Below are 20,632 nucleotides of genomic sequence, written 5' to 3'. Positions count from 1 at the left end.
ACTAACAGAAAAAAAGAAACATCAAACTAATGTAAATAAGACTTCTTGAGTTCACTCATAGTCACTCTGGGTTATACATTTTGCTGTATTTCACTCACTAATAAAAATATAATTTCTCAGGAGGCTAAGGAAATTTGGCATGTCCGCTACAACTCTCACCTACTTTTACAGATGCACCACAGAAAGCATTCTTTCCAGTTGTACCACAGCTTGGTATGGCTCCTGCTCTGTCCAAAACTGCAAGAAACTACAAAGGATCATGAACAAAGCCCAGTCCATCACGCACACTAATCTCCCATCCACTGACGCTGTCTACACTTCCCGCTGTCTCGGAAAAGCAGCCAGCATAATCAAGGAATCCACGCACCCTGGATATTCTCTCTTCCACCTTCTTCTATCCGGAAGAAGATACAAAATTCTGAGGTCATGTACTTACCAACTCAAGAACAGCTTCTTCATCAACTTCAGGAATCGTAGTGGAGAACATGCCCCTGTCTACATCAATGGGGACAAAGTGGACTTGGTCGAGAGCCTCAAGTTTTTAGGTATCCAGATCATCAACAACATGTCCTGGTACCCCTATGCTGACACTATAGTTAAGAAAGCCCACCAACTCCTCTACTTTCTCAGATGACTAAGGAAATTTGGCATGTCAGCTATGACTCTCACCAACCTTTACAGGTGCACCACAGAAAGCATTCTTTCTGGTTGTATCGCAGCTTGGTATGGCTCCTGCTCTGGCCCAAGACTGCAAGAAACTACAAAAGATTGTGTAAATTAGCCCAATCCATCACACAAACCAGCCTCCCATCCATTGACTCTGTCTACACTTCCCACTGCCTCGGAAAAGCACACAGACCTCACGCACCCCGGACAAACTCTCTTCCACCTTCCTCCATCATGACAAAGATACAAAAGTCTGAAGACGTGTACCAACCAACTCAAGAACAGCTTCTTCCCTGCTGTTATCAGACTTTTGAATGGACCTACCCCTATTAAGTTGATCTTTCTCTACACCCTAGTTATGACTGTAACACTACATTCTGCACCCTTGTCTTTCCTTCTCTATGAAAGCTATGCTTTGTCTGTATAGCACGCAAGAAACAATACTGTATACTAATACATGTGGCAATATTAAATCAAAATCAAAAAAGGTAAACACAGGTCCACAGATGAGTAAATGGGTTTACAATCTGGCCTGTGCTTTGAGACCTGAATCCTAAATTGACTTGATATTGGAGTCTGTTGGTATATGTGAGCAATGCTACAGTACAATAACTGGGAGCAGCGCCAGCTAGCTCATCATGTGACCCCAGGTAGCTTGCCCCGGAAGCGGAAGCCAGGAGCTTGGCGGGTCAGTAGAAAGATGGCTGCCTGTCGGTTACTGGGGTCATTCGGAGCTGCTCCTTGGACTGGGAGCGGCCGTAAACTTGTGGCTTGCATTTCAGTTCGACTTCATTCCGGCAGGGCCGAGGAAAAGCAAACTCATTTTGGCTTCGAGAGCGTGTCTGAGTCGGAGAAGGCGGAGAAAGGTGCGGGTGTGAGGGCTCAGGGATGGTGCTGGGGACTGGGAGGTTTGGGTGGGGGGGGAGACAGCTTGCTGAGCGGCCCCCTGATACTTGTCAGCTACCTGGCTGCTTTAATAAACTGTGAGTAGCTGAATCATAGAAACCGGACGGTTCCAATGATCTGATATCTGATACTTTTGTACTAAATACTGGTGACAGCCAGATTCGTGTGGTTGATCTCAGTGCCTTAAGTTGGCGAAGAGCACATTAGAAACTAGAAGCAGGAGTAGGCCGTTCAGCCCTTTGAGCCTGCTCTGCCACTCATGATCATGGCTGATCATATTCAATATCCTGATTCTCCCACTTCTCCCCTGCCCCCCCACCCCCCTTCCCTTTAGCCCCAAGAGCTATAGAAACTAGAAGTAGGAGTACATTAAGTAGGAGTCCCTGCTTGATTGCTGCCCTGTGGTCTGCTTTTCCTATTCAGACTTGTACTTTATGATCTCTTGTGGTGGATTTTAACTTCGCATCTGAAAGCACTGTTAGTTTTCACATGAATGCTGGCAGCATTCAGCTCCACCTCACCACCAGGCTGCTCTATGACACCATTATTGCTAAATTGTCAGGACTGCTTATTTGACATCCTGTACTGGATTAGCAGAAGTTTCTTTTGTTTAAATAGTGGGAAGACTGAAGCCATTGTCCTAGGTCCCTGCTCTAAATTCCTGTCCTTAATTACTGGCTTCTTCCCCCTCGCTGGCAACTATCTGAGGGCAAAACAACCCTTGGTGTCATATTTGAGATGAGTTTCTGACCACTCTCTGCTCCATCACTAAGACTGTCTATTTCCACTATGATACTATCACCTGACTTTGCCCATGCCTCAGCTCATCTGCTGAAACCTTCATCTATGCCCTTGTTACCTCTGAGCATCACTATCCCAATGCACCCTTGGGTGTTCTTTTATATTCTATCCTCCATCAGCTTGAGGTGTTCCAAAACACTGCTATCCATGTTTTAATTTGTGCCAAGCTGTGTTCACCTATCAACCTTGTGCTCATGAGCTTACATTAGCTCCAGATCAAGTAACTCCTTGGCTCTAAAATTCTTGTCCTTATTTTCCAGTCCTCCTTCAATTTGCTCAAAATCTGACTGTATTTCTTTCTTTCAGATGCTCCTTAAAACCTACCTGTTTGACCAAATGTTTGTCCACCTAGCCTAATATTGCATTATGTGGCTCAGTGCCTAATTTAGCTTCATAACATTGTTGTGAAATGCCTAGGGATATATTTGGGTAGCATGGTGACAGTGGTTAGCACTGCTGCCTCACAACCCGAGGGACCCAGGTTCAATTCCAGCCTTGGGTTGTCTGTCTATATGGAATTTGCACATTATCCCTGTGTCTGTGTGGGTTTCCTCCGGGTGCTCTGGTTTGCTCCCACACTCCAAAGACGTGTGGGTTAGGTTGATTGGCCGTGCTAAATTGCCCCTTTGTGTCAGGGGGATTAGTGGAATAAAAAAAGTGGGTTGCAAGGATGGGGCCTGGGTGGGATTGTTGTCGGTGCAGGTTTGATGAGCCAAATGGCTTTCTTCCACATTGGGGGTTCTATGATTCTATCCTATGATTTTATTATATTTAAGACACCATATAAATATGATTTATAGTCTAAGGCCCCATTGTCATCTACTGGTTTCATGTGGCTCCAGTATAATGAATTGAGGTACCAGTCAGCTACTGTATCCCAACATAAGCAAAAGCATTCAGAGGAGAGGTGGTGGGGAAATAGAGAAATTGCTTTTATTTTTGGTTTGTACTTTAAATCTGGTTGTGTTGGGTGACTTTGGTTATTCCGGATCAGACTGCTAGATGGCGTCCTGTGTGTAAACAGATGTTTGGAGGGTAGGAAGAGTGCATTGTGTGACCTGCTGTATTAGAATTAAATCGCTGTATTAGAATTAAATCATGCTAGGTGTCTCTCAGCTACATTGGTTTTTGGGCAATTTTAAACACAGCTTTTCCTGCTGTTGACTGACCATTTCTAATTGTCATTTAAGAAGGTGATGGCAGGCTGCCTTTTCGAACTGCAGTCCATTTGATGCAAGGAGGCACTCCCTCAATGCTCCTGTTCTGTGGGTGTGGATTACTGTTCCCTTCCACATTGTCCAATACGATGGTGCTCACTATAACAGTGTTCGTATGTGGTTGACACCACTGTGGATCAGCGAGCTTGCCACGTGTCAGCTGGTACTTGGGAACTTCTCGAATAATATGGTTTGCCTACTCAGTGCCACTAGACCTGTCAGATACTGATACCAGGCAACATCACAAAACTCTAAGACGTATTACAGGTTCATCAGCTGCCACCCAGACCTCCTATCCAACAAAGGTCTGAGTTTATAAGAGCCCTGACCTTGCAAAGGACAAACCAGCTTATTGGCTGGTATGAGCTTAAGAATCATAAGAACTCGGAGCAGGAGTAGACAATTTAGCCCCCCGAGCCAATCATGGGTGATCGCATCTCGACCTCCATTCCGCTTTCCTGCCTGTTCACCATAGCCCTTTAAACCCTTACAAATTAAAAATCAGTCTGCCTCTTCTTTAAATGTACTTGGCATCCACGACACTCTGGGATAATGAATTCCACAGACTCATGACCCTTTGAGAGAAATAATTTCTCTTGATCCCTGTTTTAAATCTGCCATCCCTTATCCTAAAACTATGAACTCTTGTTTTAGATCGCCTTACAAGAGGAAACATCCTCTCCGCGTCTACTTTGTCAATCCCTCTAATCTTGTATCCCTCAATTAGATCTCCTCTCACTCTTCTAAGTGCCAGGGAGTATAGGTCTAAACTGCCCAGTCTTCCTTCATAAGACCCCTCATTTCTGGAATCAATCTAGTGAACCTCCTCTGAACTGCCTCCAATGCAACTACATCCCTCCAATACAACTGTAACTTTACACAATCTAAATGTGGTTTCACAATTGCTTTGTACAATAGCAGCAGCACTTCACTACTTTTATATTCTATTCCTTTAGCAAATAAATGCCAAAATTCCATTTGCCTTCCTTATTACCTGCATACTAGTTTTCTACAATTCATGCATGAGGGCACCCAGATCCCTCTGCACCGAAGCACTCTGAAGTTTCTCTCCATTTAGATAATTTGCCTTTTGTTTTTGTCCATCAAAGTGGATAATTACAAGGAGCTGTAGTTAATCAGCCTGTGGGTCCTGCAGCTACTTCATAGTTCTCAAAGAGAAGAGTATGGAGATATCAAAATGTTTAGAGTAGTTATGCAAAGGAACAACGAACAATCTCAAATGAAAATACTGCACTGAAAGAAGGCTTGATTCAGTGAGTTGGGAAGGTCCAGGTGAATTGGAAATACGTTGGAAGGTAAAACAGGAAATGAGCCCCTCAGGAGAAGAGTCAGGAAGATCATCCAAACTATGACTAATTATAGAAATAAAATAAAGCCAGTCATAAAAATGGAGAGTAAGATCATAAAATCAATGGTTATAGCACATGGGGAAGCTATATGGTCTATCATGTGCCATGTGTCTGGAAGAGCAACTCGGCTAGGCCAACTCTCCACCTTTTGCCCTTCAATATTTTTCTATTCTGCCAATTGTCCAATCCTTTTTTGAACACCATGATTGTATCATTTCCACCGCACACTCTCAGTACTTTCCAATTGCTGTGGGGGAAGAAATTATTTCTCCTGTCAGCTTTTGTTGTTGTTTTCTTGCCACTGCGCTTGCATCGGTTTCATCTGGTTCTTGACTCTTCTGCCACTGAAAGCAGTTTCTCCCTATCCACTCTGTCCAAACCCCTCATGATTTTGAAAGCCTTTATCACCTTCTGTGAGAACAATCCCAGCCCCCCTCATCTATCCATGTAACTGAAGCCCTCATCTCTGGAACCATTCTCATAAATATTTTCTGCAACCTCTCTAACGCCTTCACATACTTCACAAAGTGTGGTGCCCAGAATTGGGCACTACTCCATTTGAGACCAAACCAATGTTTTATAAAGATTCACCGTAGCTTCCTTGTTTTTATACTCTGCCTCTATTTATTAAGTCTAGGAAGGATGCTTCTCAAACTTGCTCTGCCAACTTCAATTTGTGTGGATAAACTCTGAAGTCCCTCGGTTTTTGCATTCTCTTTATAAAATAAATGGTACAATTCTATTGTTTTTGCTACCAAAATATCTCATTTTGCACTTCTCTACATTAAGTTTCATCTGTTATGTCTTCCCATTCCATCAGCCTGTCTCTCTGTGGCCAGGAATCGAACCTAGGTCCCTGGCGCTGCGAGGCAGCAGTGCTAATCACTGTGCCACCATGCTGCCCCCCAATTATCCCTCTAAAAGCTTCCCCACCACTAAGGTTAAACCTGACTGCCTTGTAAGTGCTGGGCTTATTCTTGCAACCTTTTTTTGAACAAGGAAATCATATTACAATTCTCCAGTCCTGTGGAAAACCCCTGTTTTGAAGAGGATTGGAAGATTATGGCACTGCCTCCAGTACTTCCAGCCTTGCTTCTCTCTGCATCCTCGGGAGCATCTGACCTAGTCCATAGAACCATAGAACATTACAGCACAGAAACAGGCCTTTTGGCCCTTCTTGTCTGTGCCGAACCATTTTTCTGCCTAGTCCCACTGACCTGCACCTGGACCATATCCCTCCACACCCCTCTCATCCATGTACCTGTCCAAGTTTTTCTTAAATGTTAAAAGTGAGCCTGCGTTCACCACTTCCTCTGGCAGCTCATTCCACACTCCCACCACTCTCTGCGTGAAGAACCCCCCCCCCCCTAATATTCCCTTTAAACTTTTCACCCTTCACCCTTAACCCATGTCCTCTAGTTTGTTTTTCCCCTAGTCTCAGTGGAAAAAGTCTGCTTGCATTCACTCTATCTATACCCATCATAATTTTATACACCTCTATCAAATCTCCCCTCATTCTTCTATGCTCCAGGGAATAAAGTCCTAACCTATTCAACCTTTCTCTGTAACTCAGTTTCTCAAGTCCCGGCAACATCCTTGTAAACCTTCTCTGCATTCTTTCAACCTTCTTAATATCCTTCCTGTAATTAGGTGACCAAAACTGCACACAATACTCTAAATTCAGCCTCACCAATGTCTTATACAACCTCACCATAACATTCCAACTCCTATACTCAATACTTTGATTTATAAAGGCCAATATACCAAAAGCACTCTTTACGACCCTATCTACCTGTGACGCCACTTTTAGGGAATTATGTATCTGTATTCCCAGATCCCTCTGTTCTACTGCACTCTTCAGTGTCCTACCATTTACCTTGTATGTTCTACCTTGGTTTGTCCTTCCAAAGTGCAATACCTCACACTTGTCTGCATTAAACTCCATCTGCCATTTTTCTAGCTGGTCCAAATCCCTCTGCAAGCTTTGAAAACCTTCCTCACTGTCCACTACACCTCCAATCTTTGTATCATAAAATTTGCTGATTCAATTTACCACATTATCATCCAGATCATTGATATAGATGACAAACAACAATGGACCCAGCACTGATCCTAGTGGCACACCACTAGTCACAGGCCTCCACTCAGAGAAGCAATCCTCCACAACCACTCTCTGGCTTCTTCCATTGAGCCAATGTCTAATCCAATTTACTACCTCTCCATGTATACCTAGCGACTGAACCTTCCTAACTAACCTCCCATGAGGGACCTTGTCAAAGGCCTTACTGAAGTCCATGTAGATAACATCCACCGCCTTCCCTTCGTCCACTTTCCTGGTAACCTCCTCAAAAAACTCTAATAGATTGGTTAAACATGACCTACCACACACAAAGCCATGTTGACTCTCCCTAATAAGTCCCTGTCTATCCAAATATTTGTAGATTCTATCTCTTAGTACTCCTTCCAATAATTTACCTACTACTGACATCAAACTTACCGGCCTATAATTTCCTGCATTACGTTTTGAGCCTTTTTTAAACAACGGAACAACATGAGCTATCCTCCAATCATCCGGCAACTCACCCATGGATACCGACATTTTAAATATATCTGCCAGGGCCCCTGCAATTTCAATACTAGTCTCCTTCAAGGTCCGAGGGAATACCCTGTCCGGTCCTGGGTATTTATCTACTCTGATTTGCCTCAAGACAGCAAGCACCACCTCCCCCTTTAATCTGTATAGGTTCCATGACCTACCTACTAGTTTGCCTTATTTCCATAGACTCCATGCCAGTTTTCTTAGTAAATACGGATGCAAAAAACCCATTTAATATCTCTCCCATTTCTTTTGGTTCCATACATAGCCGATCACTGATCTTCAAGAGGACCAATTTTATCCCTTACTATCCTTTTGCTCCTAATATACCTGTACAAGGTGTAGGATTATCCTTCACCTTGTCTGCAGAAGCAAACTAATCTGTGGTTAAGTCGAGTCCTGGTGACTTGACTTAACCACAGATAGCCTTTCTTATACCACCATCTTTTTCATTTGCAGGTCTCCGCTCCCGCCTCTGTGATTTCAGCAGTGCCTTCCTTGTTAAAGGCAGATGCAAAGTGCTCCTTTAATACCTCAGCCATATTGTCCGTTTCCATGCGTAATACGTCATTTTGGTCCCTAATTGGCCCCAATCTGCATCTCGCTACTCTTTATTATTTATTGTAGAGTTGAATACAGAGGGAAACTGAAAAGACATTAATGACAAAGCAAATGCATGAGAAAAGATTTTGCAAATATTACGTCATTTAATAAACATGAGTAAAAGAATAGTCAAACGGCAGGGAAGATTATGCACCAAAAAGGAAATCTTGCGGAGCCAGAGAGTATGTCTGACATATGATATGAGTACTTTGTATCTGTCTTCACTAAAGAGGATGCTGCCACTGTTACAGCAAAGGAGGTGGTGGTAGTGGAATTGGATAAGATGATAGATGAAGGCCAGCTACAAAACCAGTGGAAAAGTCACCCAGTCTCGATGGGAGACACGCTTGGATACTGAGGGTGGGAATAGTGGAGGTTCTGTCCACAATCTTTCAGTTCTCCTTGGATACGGGTGCCAGAAGACTGAATGATTGCAAATTTTATGCTCCTGTTCTAAAACTGGGCGACACTTAAACAAGATAATGAAAGGCCAGTTAGCTTAATATTAATGGCAGGGAACTTCCGGAGATAACGTTAGACATAATTGTCACTTGAACAAACATTGTTAAATAAACAGCAGCCAACATGGTGTGGTTGAAGGCAGATCATGTCTGACCAACTTGATTGAGTTCTTTGCTGAAATAATGGAAAAGGTTGACGAGGGCAGTGAGGTTGGTGTGAATGTGGACTTTCAACAGGAGTTTGACACAGTACCATACAATAAACTTATTGGCAAAATTAAAACCCATGGGATTCAAAGGGATATTGGCCATGAGGATGTAAAATTGGCCACAGGTCGGAAAACAGAATAATAGTGTGCGATTATCTTTGGGCTTGAAGCAGTTTGTAATGTTCGCTGTTATGAATGTAGGGACTCAAAGACAACCTAGTTGAACTTGGGCATATGATGTTTATTGTAGAATAATTTATGACTTTAATAGTTTACAGAGTATTTGAAAATGTTGCCAAAAACTATGACATAATGAACGATGCCATGAGCCTTGGCATCCACAGATTATGGAAAGATGCACTTATTCGTATGATGAACCCACTGCCAGGAACAAAACTGCTTGATGTGGCTGGAGGGACAGGTATGATAATTACTCAGATCTATTCTATGCTCTACAGATCGTTCCGGGTTTGAGAAGATTTTGTGAATCTTGTGTTGCTGGTCACTCCTCCCCTTTGCTTTGCCTGACTCCAAATACTACAAGGTAGAAAGGGTCATGTTTTCTGCAGTAGTGACCAGGTTGAGATAATCTCTGTCCCCAGGAGTGATTTTGCCTTGGCATTGAAGGGCCTAAACAGTAAGAGAAAGTTGAAATTGTATACAAAAGAACATTAGAGCAGGGATAGGGTATTTGAGTCTTCACCATCAGTTAGATCATGGCTGACCTGATTGTGGATTTAACTCTGTTTTGCTGCCTGCCCCCATAACCCTTGACTTCCTTGTACATTAATAACATGTCTAACTCAGCTTTGAATATGTTGAATGACCCATCCTCCACTGCTCTCTGGTGTAGACAATTCCTAAGACTAACAACTCTTAGAGATAAGAAATTCCTCCTCATCTTTCTTAAATGAGAGACCCTTTATTTTGAAACAATGTCTCCTCGTTCGAGATTTCCCCACAAGAGGAAACATCCTCTTTGTCTACTCCGTCAAGCCCCCTTAGAATCTTGTGTTTCAATACAATCACCTCTCGTTCTTATAATCTTGAATGAATATAGGCCCAACATGCTCAACCTTTCCTCTTGAGACAATCCTTCTTCTGAACTCCTTCCAATGCAAGTAAATCCCTCTAATGCAAACTGACTAAAATTATACACTCCACTTTTGGTGCAGTCTTACTAATGGCTTGCACAGTTGTAGCAAGGTTTCCCTACTTCGATATTGCACGCACGCATGCGGCAGGGACTCCTTGTGTATGCTGACAACACTCTTTTCGACCTGACTACCATCTCTCTGATTCCTGCTGCTTCTAAATTGTCTCTGATTGTCTGAGATCTAACCTTGGAGGAGCAAATATTTCCTCCAACTAAATATTGGGAAGGCCAAAGCTATTGTCTTCAATCTTTCTGCTACTAACTCAGTTTCCTAGTCATTGACTGCATTCTTTTCCTGGCAACAGTCTGAGGCTGAACCAGACTGTTTACAACCTTGTTGTATTTAACCCAGAGCTGTGTCTTTGATCACATAGCATGCCATCACTAATGCCAGTACTTCCACTTCCATAATGTCACCCCACTCCATGCCTGTCTTTGTTCTTCTGCTGCTAAAACCTTCATCCACGCCATTGTTGCCTCCAGACTTGGCTATTTAAGTGCATTCCTTGCCAGCCTCCCATCACCCACAAACCTAAACTCGTCCAAAACTCTGCTGCTTGAGTTGTTATTCACACCAAATCCCACTTGCCCATATTCCCTGAATTTGCTGATTTCCAGTGGGCCTGATTGAGCATTGCCTCAATTTTAAAGCTCTTGTCCTTGTTTTCAAATCCCTCCTTGGCCTTGCACATCCTTACCTCTGTAATCTCTTTCAGTCCCACAACCCTCAGACGTCTTTGCTCCTCCAATTCCGACCTCTTGAACATCCCAGATTTTAACTTTTCCACCATTAACTGCTGTGTCTTTAACTATGTAGGCCCCAGATTCTGCAGTTCCCTCTTTAAACCCCTCTATATATCTCTCCTCAATACTCTGTTTAAAGTGCTTCTTAAAATCTACAACTTTGAGCAGGTTTTTGGTCATAGCTCCAAATAACTCCTTATGCATCTCGATGTCAAATTTTGTTTCCCAACTCTCCTGTAAAGCACCTTGGGACACAGCTTTGTGGTTGTTGTTGGAGTGGCATTAGGATATCCATTTTGGATAGATAATAGAGAGCAGTCAATTGGCCTTCCATGTTCTTTTTTTCACCTCAGCCCCAAAACCATTACATTGGCAAATATTTGTAAATAAAATGCAAATTTACCTTGTGTTGATTTGACTAAAAATTGTTCCTTTTTAATTTTTATTAAGTTGGCAGTTAGTTTGACTGCAGTGTTTCTGGTGTAATGTGATGGATATTATGTACTATTTGAATCTTATTCCTCTGATATTTAAATCAAGCAGCAAACATTATAATTGCTCAACCTTTGGATCTACCCTACACTGAACGTGCCAAAGCTATACCACATCACCTAGTTCTCCATAATTGTTCTTGGCAATTAACTGTCAAGTACTGTGTGGAGGTGAGTCATAGTTTATTCACAGATAATCTGTTTAGGAAATGCATTAGTGTCTAATGGAGTGTACCCACAGGTCTTGTACTGTTGTCAGCTTTTTACTTTCACCCGAGTTATGAAACCTTCTATTGTGTATTCCCAGTTGACATGTCTGTTAATTTAATTGTAAGCGAGCTAGAAAAATGCATCCCCCAGGCGTCTCATCTTCTACCTCTCCCTCGGCTTTCTTCCTTTCTCTCCTGATGATTTCAGAAGCATGGAACCCTCTTCATTAAATCTTTTAGAAGGAACACTCAGCAAGAGCCCAGAATGCTCCTCCTCCAGCCCATGGATACTGCAGCGTCAACTGAGGGCTATTACTGCTTGAACACTTGGGGAGGTCCCTTGCTGCTCCATGTAGTTTTATTTTCCTGCTGTGGAGTGAGATTGTAGCTGAAACATCAAGGCAGCGCTCCAAACTTGTGTTTTTATGTTAAGTTTTCATTGGTAACTTGACTGACTTTTTTTAGAACTAGACCCATTTCACTCCTGTGGTTTATAGTCAGTCATGAAGCTGTATGGTCAGAGAAGTAGATGATGTGGTATAATTGTGGCACATTCACTGCAGGGGAGATCCAAAAGTACCACAAGCAGTATGATCAGACTCTCATTTTTTTTGATCCTTGTGTATTCTGGACATTAAACAAAAGTGACATTCTGTCACATTGGCATTAAATCCTCTAGCATGAGGATGACTCATCGTTGATCTGAGTAAAACATGTGCATTTAACAGCTATATAGAGTGACAAGTTTCCCTTCTTGCTGGAGACCAGCAACTTTCTGTTACCTCAGTTTCATGTGGGCACTTGTAATGTGTCAGGAAACAAATTGCCAAGGGAACATGACAGCCAAGTTCAAAACCCTGCTGACAAAACACGCACTTAGCAAGAAATATTATTAGGGCTAGTTGTTTATTTTTTCCTCTTCCCATTAAAGGGTCAATGGGGCCAATTGTCATATCCGTGTCACTATCTGCACAGGTTGGTGATTGAAACAAGTACTTTCCTAGTCTGTGTGGCTCTGTTCCATGGTTGGGAGTGTTCTTTACAGCTAAAGTAACGTGAAAGAAGTAAAATTGTTCTGTATTTCTGCAGGGGATATAGCCTTCAGGTTTATGGATTACTTAAGATTGCAACATGAAAGGCAGAGTCGACAAGCGATGAAGTCTTTTCAGAGCCCATCGTGGCAACAGATCAATGACTTTTATGAACAGCAGAATAAATCTGATTCGGGATCAAAGGCAGTCATCTGTGATATCAATAAAGAAATGTTAAAAGTTGGAAGGCAAAAGGCAGAACAGCTGAACTATACTGAAGGTAGGTGGTGCTTAAAAGATGTGATATTTTCCACTGCTGGATGTGATGTGAAAAGCTAATGGGGACCTCTACAAACAGCTCTGCTGTTGGCAGTGTATTTGAAAAGAGATTGAATTGTATTGAAGGATTCTGCTTTTTCAGTCTGTTCAGCTAGTGGCAGTTTTTAACACCTCCCAAGATATTTCTTATTAAATCTGAAGGCCCAAGTAGTAGTGCATGACATGGCTGAAGAAATAAAACTGAACAGATAAATTTGGAACTAATGATTAGGAGATGCTGAGTGTGGTTATAACCCAGAATAAAAGGCTACTGAGGTTAAGTACTTCTGCAATTGAAATCCTTGGAAAGAATGAGTTGGGAAACTGAGAATTTTCTTTGCATTCAGACCTGGAGTACAAGATATCTTCAAGGGTGGCCTTTCGAATTTGAAGCAATACTGAGATTTGACAAATTTGGGGTTTTAGCAGAATTTTGTCACATCTTGATGGAAAATGAAATATTTGAAGTTAAAATAGCATCCAAAAGAGCTAGTCACACAATTATTTGTCTAAATGAAGGCAGTAAAATGGCTGCTGTGCCAATCTCTATAAAAATTGACCTCCATTTGTCCACGGTCTGTTTATCTGAGTGTTGTCTGCATTTGTGCTGCATTTCAGATTGTGTTTTGGTTCCTGTGTCAAAAGGTACAGGTGAAGTATTGTTAAACCATCACTCCACTCTCTCTCTCTCTCTCTGAGAGTTCATAGAATGGTACAGCACAGGAGGCCATTTGGACCATCTCGTGTACCAACTTGCTAATTAGTCATTTTCCCCATGCTTAGCCCAGCCGACACTGAGCATAACTCTAAAGGCAGTTGTTGGAAGGAAACGCAGCAGCCAATTTTCCTGCAGCAAGGAGCCACTTGCTGACCTACACTGGGTGTCATTCACTAGTGCCTCCAAATTAAAGTTCCCATCCTGTTGTTTAAATCTCTCTCTCCATAGCCTCACCATTCCCTATCTCTGTACCAGCTTCCACCATTCACCTGCATTCTTCCAATTCTGTCTTGTGTACATCCTCCCTCCCTTTGGCTCTTCAACCATAGAATTCCTACAGTGCAGAAAGAGGCCATTTGGTTCATTGAATCAGCACCAACTCAATGTCAGATTATTTTAACCAGTCTCTATCCCCATAAACCCACACACTTATCCTGTTAATCCCCCCCCCCCCCCCCCCACCCCCCTAACCTACATCTTGGGATACTTAGTGAGCAATGGTGGCTGCACCTCTTCAGCTATGCCTTCAGCTCTGAAATCTCCTGTTTGTCACTCTCTAGCTTTGTCTTTTTTTTCCAGATCTTCCTTGTGGACCACGCTTTTGATCACCCCCTCCTAAACATCACCCTTTGCTTAGCATCCATCTGTTTCTGGCTGTGTGAAGTATATTTGGATCATTTTCTCCATTAAAGGTGCCATATAAATGAAGAGTAGCTTTGTATTGGATTGAATCCACATTCCATTATGCAAACTCCTTTTGCAGAGTTGCAATGAAAAGAGAAAATCAACTGATACAATGTGATTTAGTAAAACCGCATCTTTCATTTCAGCATTAAATCTTCACTTTCCCCATGCCCCCAACAATTCTGCCCTCCATTTGTTCCTGAAGGTTCTAATTCATGTTGGACTTGTAACTATACGTCGTTCTCTCTGCTAAATTGTTATTATTCACCTGAGCCTAGATTGAGTGCCTCAACATTGATGCTGCTCTCACTCAATACCCACAAGTGCATTCTCAAGCAGAAACTAACAATCAATGTAAATTATGGTTTATTTCTCCTTTCTGCTCAGAACCGACTGTGAGGTAATTGATCCAAAGGAATATGTTCTGACTCTAAGAAGTTTCTAAGGATATTGTCTGTGTGCTCATGCTTGTTCTCTGGTTGGTTATTCCCTGTAGGCCTGGCCTGGGTGGTAGGAAATGCAGAAGAGCTGCCATTTGATGATGACAAGTTTGATGTTTATACAATTGCCTTTGGAATTAGAAATGTTACTCATATTGATCATGTGAGTAGATGCAGTGCATCATCTGTCGCTAACTTGTGATCCGTTCTAATGGAGAAGCTGCTGCCTGCCATGTTTCTTCTCTTTCTCTCCCCGCCCCGCCCACCAACTTGTTTTGAGGCTGAGGATGAAAGTATATTTTTAAACAAAACCAATAAGTTTATTTCCATCTTTTAAATATCCCTTGGATTAAAAAGTGAGTTTTACTGCAACTTGTCTGTTAAATTTCCTATCAAACTTCCTTTGTTCAGTTTCTGACAGCGCAAGACGGTATCCATGTAGGAAACTCTGACACTGCCTGTTTTCCCCTCACCAGGTGTTGCAAGAGGCCTATCGCGTTCTGAAGCCAGGTGGAAGGTTCCTGTGTTTGGAATTCAGCAAAGTACAGAATCCAATCATTTCCAGGTGGCTATAGTAAACTAGGGTTACAAAGAGGGGGGTGGGTGGGTGCTGGCTGCAGTCTTTTCTCAAATGTAATTTAATTATAGATTTCTAGAATATAGAGAACAGAAGGAGACCAGTCAGCCTATCGAGCCTGCACTGACAATCCCACCCAGGCCCTGTTCCCGTAACCCCCATGTATTTACCCTGCCAATCCCGCTGACACTAAGGTGTCAATCAACCTAACCCCCACACCTTTGGACTGCGAGAGGAAATCCACGCAGGCACAGGGAGAATGTGCAGACTCAACAAAGACAGTGACCCAAGGCTGGAATTGAGCCTGGGTCCCTGGCACTGAGGCAGCAATGCTAACCACTGTGCCGCCGTGCTGCCCTTCATTGCATCTGTAACCCTGCTTGCATTCGTGCCAGCAAACTGTTTAAGCTGTATCATACTCGGCCCTTTTCAGTAGCGGCCTGCGAGAGCCAGCACTTCTCATGGGCCAGCCGCTCATGGAGTACTAGATAATGATTAGGGTTTGCCTCTGCTGGGAGATGGTGAGGTTTACTTCTGATTGCTTGTGGTTTAGATGAAGTAGTTGCTATGGGAACTCAGTAGGATAACTCTTCTGGCACTTGTGAACCTCGGTCCAGAACGTTAAGAATGGAGTGCAAATCAGCCAGAGTTGAAGGGATCTAATTGCAGTTAATTATCTATGACTTCCTCCAAACAGTACAAGTATAGGAGAATTCAATGGGAAATCGTATTGTGCCACTGCTGTTACAATTCTGTCAAAATAGTAGCTCAAAAAGGCTCCTGACCAACTAAGGAACAGTAAACAAAACCAGCAAAACAATACACCTAAACAATAACCTTTGGGTAGGTCTTGTGTCAGTCTATTTCCATAGATAACTCTACGCTTGCAAGCCGAGATGTCTATTTTAAACTGACAACGTAAATCAGCAGTTTGCAGGAGGGACCACTGGGAAATTGCTTGGACAACTTGCTTGTTATGTCGGCATATTAACATTCAACTCCAGCTTGTTTAAGAGAACCTCTTGGACACTTAACCTGTAATTTAACACTGCATGATGCTGTAAACAAAAGTAAAATGCTGGAAATCAAATAAAAACAGAAAATGCTGGAAGAACTCAGCAGGTCTGGCAGCATCTATAGAGGGAGAAACTGAGTTACTGTTTCAAGTCTAAATGACCCTTCTTTGGACCTGCTGAGTTTTTCCAGCATTTTCTGTTTGGTGAAAATCTTATAATAAATCTGTCCCTTTTTCCATTTGTTCCACTGTTATGCCCACAAGTTGGTGCAATGCATGAGAAATAGCGGATGCAAACCCACGCCCTATGATTCCGCAGATGGTTCTCAAGTACAGTATGTTGGTACACCAATGAACTGTGCCTCCCTGTCCCAACTTTTATTGTCTCCACTGCTATTTCTTCAGCCTTTCCTCCGATGAAGACATTGACTGGCATCCTGTTGGGACCTGGTTCAATAGGCAAATCTTCACCCTCCCAATATTTTGATCGGTTTGCCATTCTTCATCTCTGAATTTGATGGTTCAGCCACATTTGAGCTTGACCCTGCTCTTGCCTGATGTTCATACCAGAGAACTCTGACCATTTTTCCTGCCATCATAGGTGGCACAGAGGGTAGCACTGCTGCCTCACAGTGCCAGGGACCTGGGTTCAATTTCAGCCTTGGGTGACTGTATGGCATTTGCATGTCCTCCCCATGTCTGCATGGGTTTCCTCCAGGTGCTTCAGTTTCCACACTCCAAAAATGTGCAGGTTAGGTGGACTGGCCGTGCTAAATTGTCCCTTAGGGGGATTAGTGGGCTAAATACATGGGGTAACGGGTAAACCTGGGAATGAGTTGATACAGAATTGATGGGCCGAATGGCTTCCTTCTCCACTGTGTATTCTATAATCCAAGATTTTGTGAATCCGTGAGAGCTGGATTGACTCAGCTTGGATCAAGTTGGCAACCTGTGTCTAATTGGTAGTTTTGGATACTCACTGGACAAATCAGCCCTCTTTCTCATAACAATGGATTTTCCGTACTTAGCACTGTTTTTGCTTTTAGAAGTGTTTTGTATTTATTGCAATGGCACAGAATACCTGCTCTCTTTGTCCAGGCTCTACGACTTGTACAGTTTCCAAGTGATACCTGTGCTGGGTGAGGTTATCGCTGCTGATTGGAAATCCTACCAATACCTGGTGGAAAGTATCCGACGTTTTCCAGATCAGGTAATGTTAAAGTCGGGTAGTCATTTTTAAAAATGTTCATGCTCAAGCATTCGCCATCATGCTTTGATCTATTTGCACGTTACATTTTTTAATCAGACTGTTTTTCATTCTGCAACAGTTCTCTGCATTGTAATTGGCCTTTGTTTGAATCAAGGATGGGTTTGTAAATGTGACCCTATAAACGGAATGGGCCTGAGAAAACATCATTCGACTTCAGATTTTTGAAGCTCCAAAGATTGTGTTCTTATTTTTTTGTCTCCATTCGGCCAGCTTATTGACTCCTTCCTTAAGCTGAAGGACAAACGACACTTGAAAAATGAGGCAGTGGTAGTGACATTTACTTATTTTGTCCTAGGTTCCCTGAGCCACACACTGTTGCTGTTTGAACTTTAGTAGCTGCATCAGTGCTTTCTTTAATAATGAAGAACTTGCATTATAAACCTCATTTCACAACCTCAGGGCCCCAAGCAAATTTGCAGACAATGAAGTACTTTATAAATGCAGGAAATTTCACAAACTAGTGTTATGTTACCTGGAATTTCGAAGGTTCAGAGATGATCAGATTAAAGTTGTCAAGATGTTAATGGGAATCGACGTGGCAGGTATAGAAACTATTTCTGTTGCTTGGGGTGTCAAGGACAAAGTCTATAGGTTAGGAATCAGACATTACAGTGAAGTTAGGAGTCACCTTTGCTCACACAATGGTTGAAGTTTGAAACTCTCCTCCACAAACTTGTGATACTGGCTCAGTCAATAGTTTTAAATCTGACATTTTTTTAAACAAAAATTATTAAATGATATGGGGCAACAGAGTATGCAGGGTAACGGTGAGTATATGGAGTTTTGGGAGGCTAAATGGCCGACTCCTGTTCCTAATATCTGAAACCTCTGACAGTGCAGCACTCCCTCTGTACTGCACTGTAGTCTCAGTCTGGAATTTGTGCTCAAGTCCTTGGAATGGGATTTGATGCCACAACCTTCTGACTCCAGAGGTGAGAGTGCTGCCACTGAGTCACAGCTGACCTCCCCCTTTATCAGTATATTAACTGTCAGCTGAGAGGTGTGCAAGAGTATCACTTGGTTCTCTCTCTCTCAGTGGGGAGTGGAGAGGTAATTTATCTTCCTCTCTTTGAGGAGGGGCCTAGTCTCCACTCTCAGGTTATGTCACATTTTGACGCAGCGCAAGTAATGTTTGCCTGGGGTCCCTTTCATTTATATATGTGTCTTTCCAGGACGAGTTCAAAGGAATGATCGAGGATGCAGGGTTTTACAAGGTGGAATATAACAACTGGACGTCGGGGATTGTGGCCGTTCACTCTGGATTTAAACTCTAAATTTGAAATGGCTGAAAAGAAATCAACAGCTGCCTGCTGTGAGACATAGTTTCCATTGACTCAGATACGCAATCTGTGAGTTATCACACACCAGCACCAAGCTGCTGGAATATTGAGTTATGTCCGAGTTAGTTAATCGCTCAACAGCCTCACAATTATCAGTGCGATCTGAGGGGACTGTGCTGCAACATCACCTGGTTTATATTCACCTCAGTTTGAAGTGTAAAAGTGCAAGTGCACACTGTCTGCTGCTGTTCTGGGCTTTTCCTCTGTGAGGATGTCGATTCAGTATCTCCAAATTTGTTCTAATCAGTGCATAAAGCCCTTCGGCATGAAGGAAATAAATTTGCCACTGATATCCAAGCTTTGGCAGCCGCAGACTGATTATTTATTAAACTAGACTACTAAATTTCTGCATGTTTTAAGAAATCAAGGATTTGGCCATTTAATATTTTCTGTGAAATGTGCTGAATAGGAACTTTGCATTTCCTTTCTCGCTTGTCCCTCAGCATGAATAATTATGTTTTATGTTGGTCAGATGATGAGAGAGAGATACTTCATGTGTGCGTGCACACACAAACATTTTAAAAGCCTTAAGAGTAAAAACTTCAGGATCTGTATTTGACATTCTGATCGCTCTGAGTAATGGGGGCGGCACGGTGGCGCAGTGGTTAGCACTGCTGCCTCAAGACCAGGGACCTGGGTTCAATTCCCTATTTGGGCATTGTCTGTACGGAGTCTGCACGTTCTCCCTGTGTCTGCATGGGTTTCCTCCTGCAGTCCGAAAGACGTGCTGGTCAGGTTCATCGACCTTACTAAATTCCCCCTCAGTTTACCCGAACAGGCACGAGTGTGGCGACTAGGGGATTTTCACAGTAACTTAATTGCAGTGTTTATGTAAGCCTCCTTGTGACACTAATAAATTAAACTTTAATATGATGCTTGTTGCAAACTGAAGAAGATTACAGAATCTAAATGAGACGGAACAAATGTGCCACTGTTCCCTTTTCACCAGAATTTATCCCATGTTACTGGCCTGATAATTTGGTGACTGGTTTCGCGTTTGAGGAGTCTTCAAAGCAAACTCCCCTTGCGGGGAGTATGTTTACGCATACAATTATGGCAAAAACCAGCAGGTTAGTTCTGGACTTGAAAAAATGGCATATTCTACCCCTATGCAGTGAGTAGGTTATGTTATGGTGTTTTTGCAGGTGTCAACACGGAGCACTTTTACTTCATGCAGTGCTGCAGTTTAGAATTTGTTTTTGATATTTTTGGTGTGTGCAGGAATTTATAGAAAATATTCAAATGTCCTAATGCCAAATAAAACATTTTTTTTCTGGTTTGATTTTGTACATCTATTTTTAAAGTCGATTTAGGGGTGTATTTGCAGTGACAAGTGGTTTTGTATCAGTGACTTATTGCTATCCTCAGTGAGATCTGATCTTCCTGTGTTTGAGTGAGCAATGTCCTAAACATCTCAAACAGACAGACCAGAGACAGTAACAAAAATAGAAATGGGTTGATCTGCTCAACAAAAGTGACACCTTATGATTTGGAAGAAGAGTGTAGACACTTGAATGAACCCAATTTAAAATGTCAGGGGAAATTTGGTAACAGACTGAAAAACACCGAACAGTGGTTTAGTATTGTGATGGTGTACAATTTTGGAGGCTGTTCATGCTCTTAGTACCTCATGGATGCTTTGTTTTGGACTGAGAGATCTGTTCTGAATAGAACCACAATTTATGTTGGAGATTGTCCTCACGACAAAGTTGGGATGCTGTCTCCACACAGACGATCCAGTGTTCACCGCTGCCAGCTCTCTTGCAGACGGACATTTCTTTTGATGGGTAGGATGAGGTCGAGCAGCCTA

General features: G+C 42.5%; 1 protein-coding gene across 1 annotated transcript; it reads left to right on the top strand.

Moving 5' to 3' along the window:
• The first annotated feature begins 1,343 nt into the window (after positions 1 to 1,343).
• On the top strand, positions 1,344 to 20,101 carry coq5 (coenzyme Q5, methyltransferase). The gene is made up of 7 exons (XM_078226943.1): positions 1,344 to 1,532; positions 9,101 to 9,250; positions 12,519 to 12,740; positions 14,677 to 14,783; positions 15,097 to 15,185; positions 17,311 to 17,422; positions 18,655 to 20,101. Exons 1-7 carry the CDS (start codon positions 1,367 to 1,369, stop codon positions 18,754 to 18,756), a joined length of 948 nt encoding a protein of 315 aa, XP_078083069.1. The 5' UTR covers positions 1,344 to 1,366; the 3' UTR covers positions 18,757 to 20,101.
• The last annotated feature ends 531 nt before the right edge of the window (positions 20,102 to 20,632 follow it).

This window comes from Mustelus asterias, chromosome 13 (assembly GCF_964213995.1).
Source record: "Mustelus asterias chromosome 13, sMusAst1.hap1.1, whole genome shotgun sequence".
Lineage (NCBI taxonomy): Eukaryota > Metazoa > Chordata > Chondrichthyes > Carcharhiniformes > Triakidae > Mustelus > Mustelus asterias.
This window is presented reverse-complemented; position numbering and strand designations above follow the sequence as displayed.

Coding starts and splice junctions, on each gene's coding strand:
- coq5 (XM_078226943.1), top strand. CDS start 1,367: ATGGCTGCCTGTCGGTTACTGGGGTCATTCGGAGCTGCTCCTTGGACT. Junction 12,741..14,676: donor ACAGCTGAACTATACTGAAG/GTAGGTGGTGCT, acceptor TATTCCCTGTAG/GCCTGGCCTGGGTGGTAGGA. Junction 14,784..15,096: donor ATGTTACTCATATTGATCAT/GTGAGTAGATGC, acceptor TCCCCTCACCAG/GTGTTGCAAGAGGCCTATCG.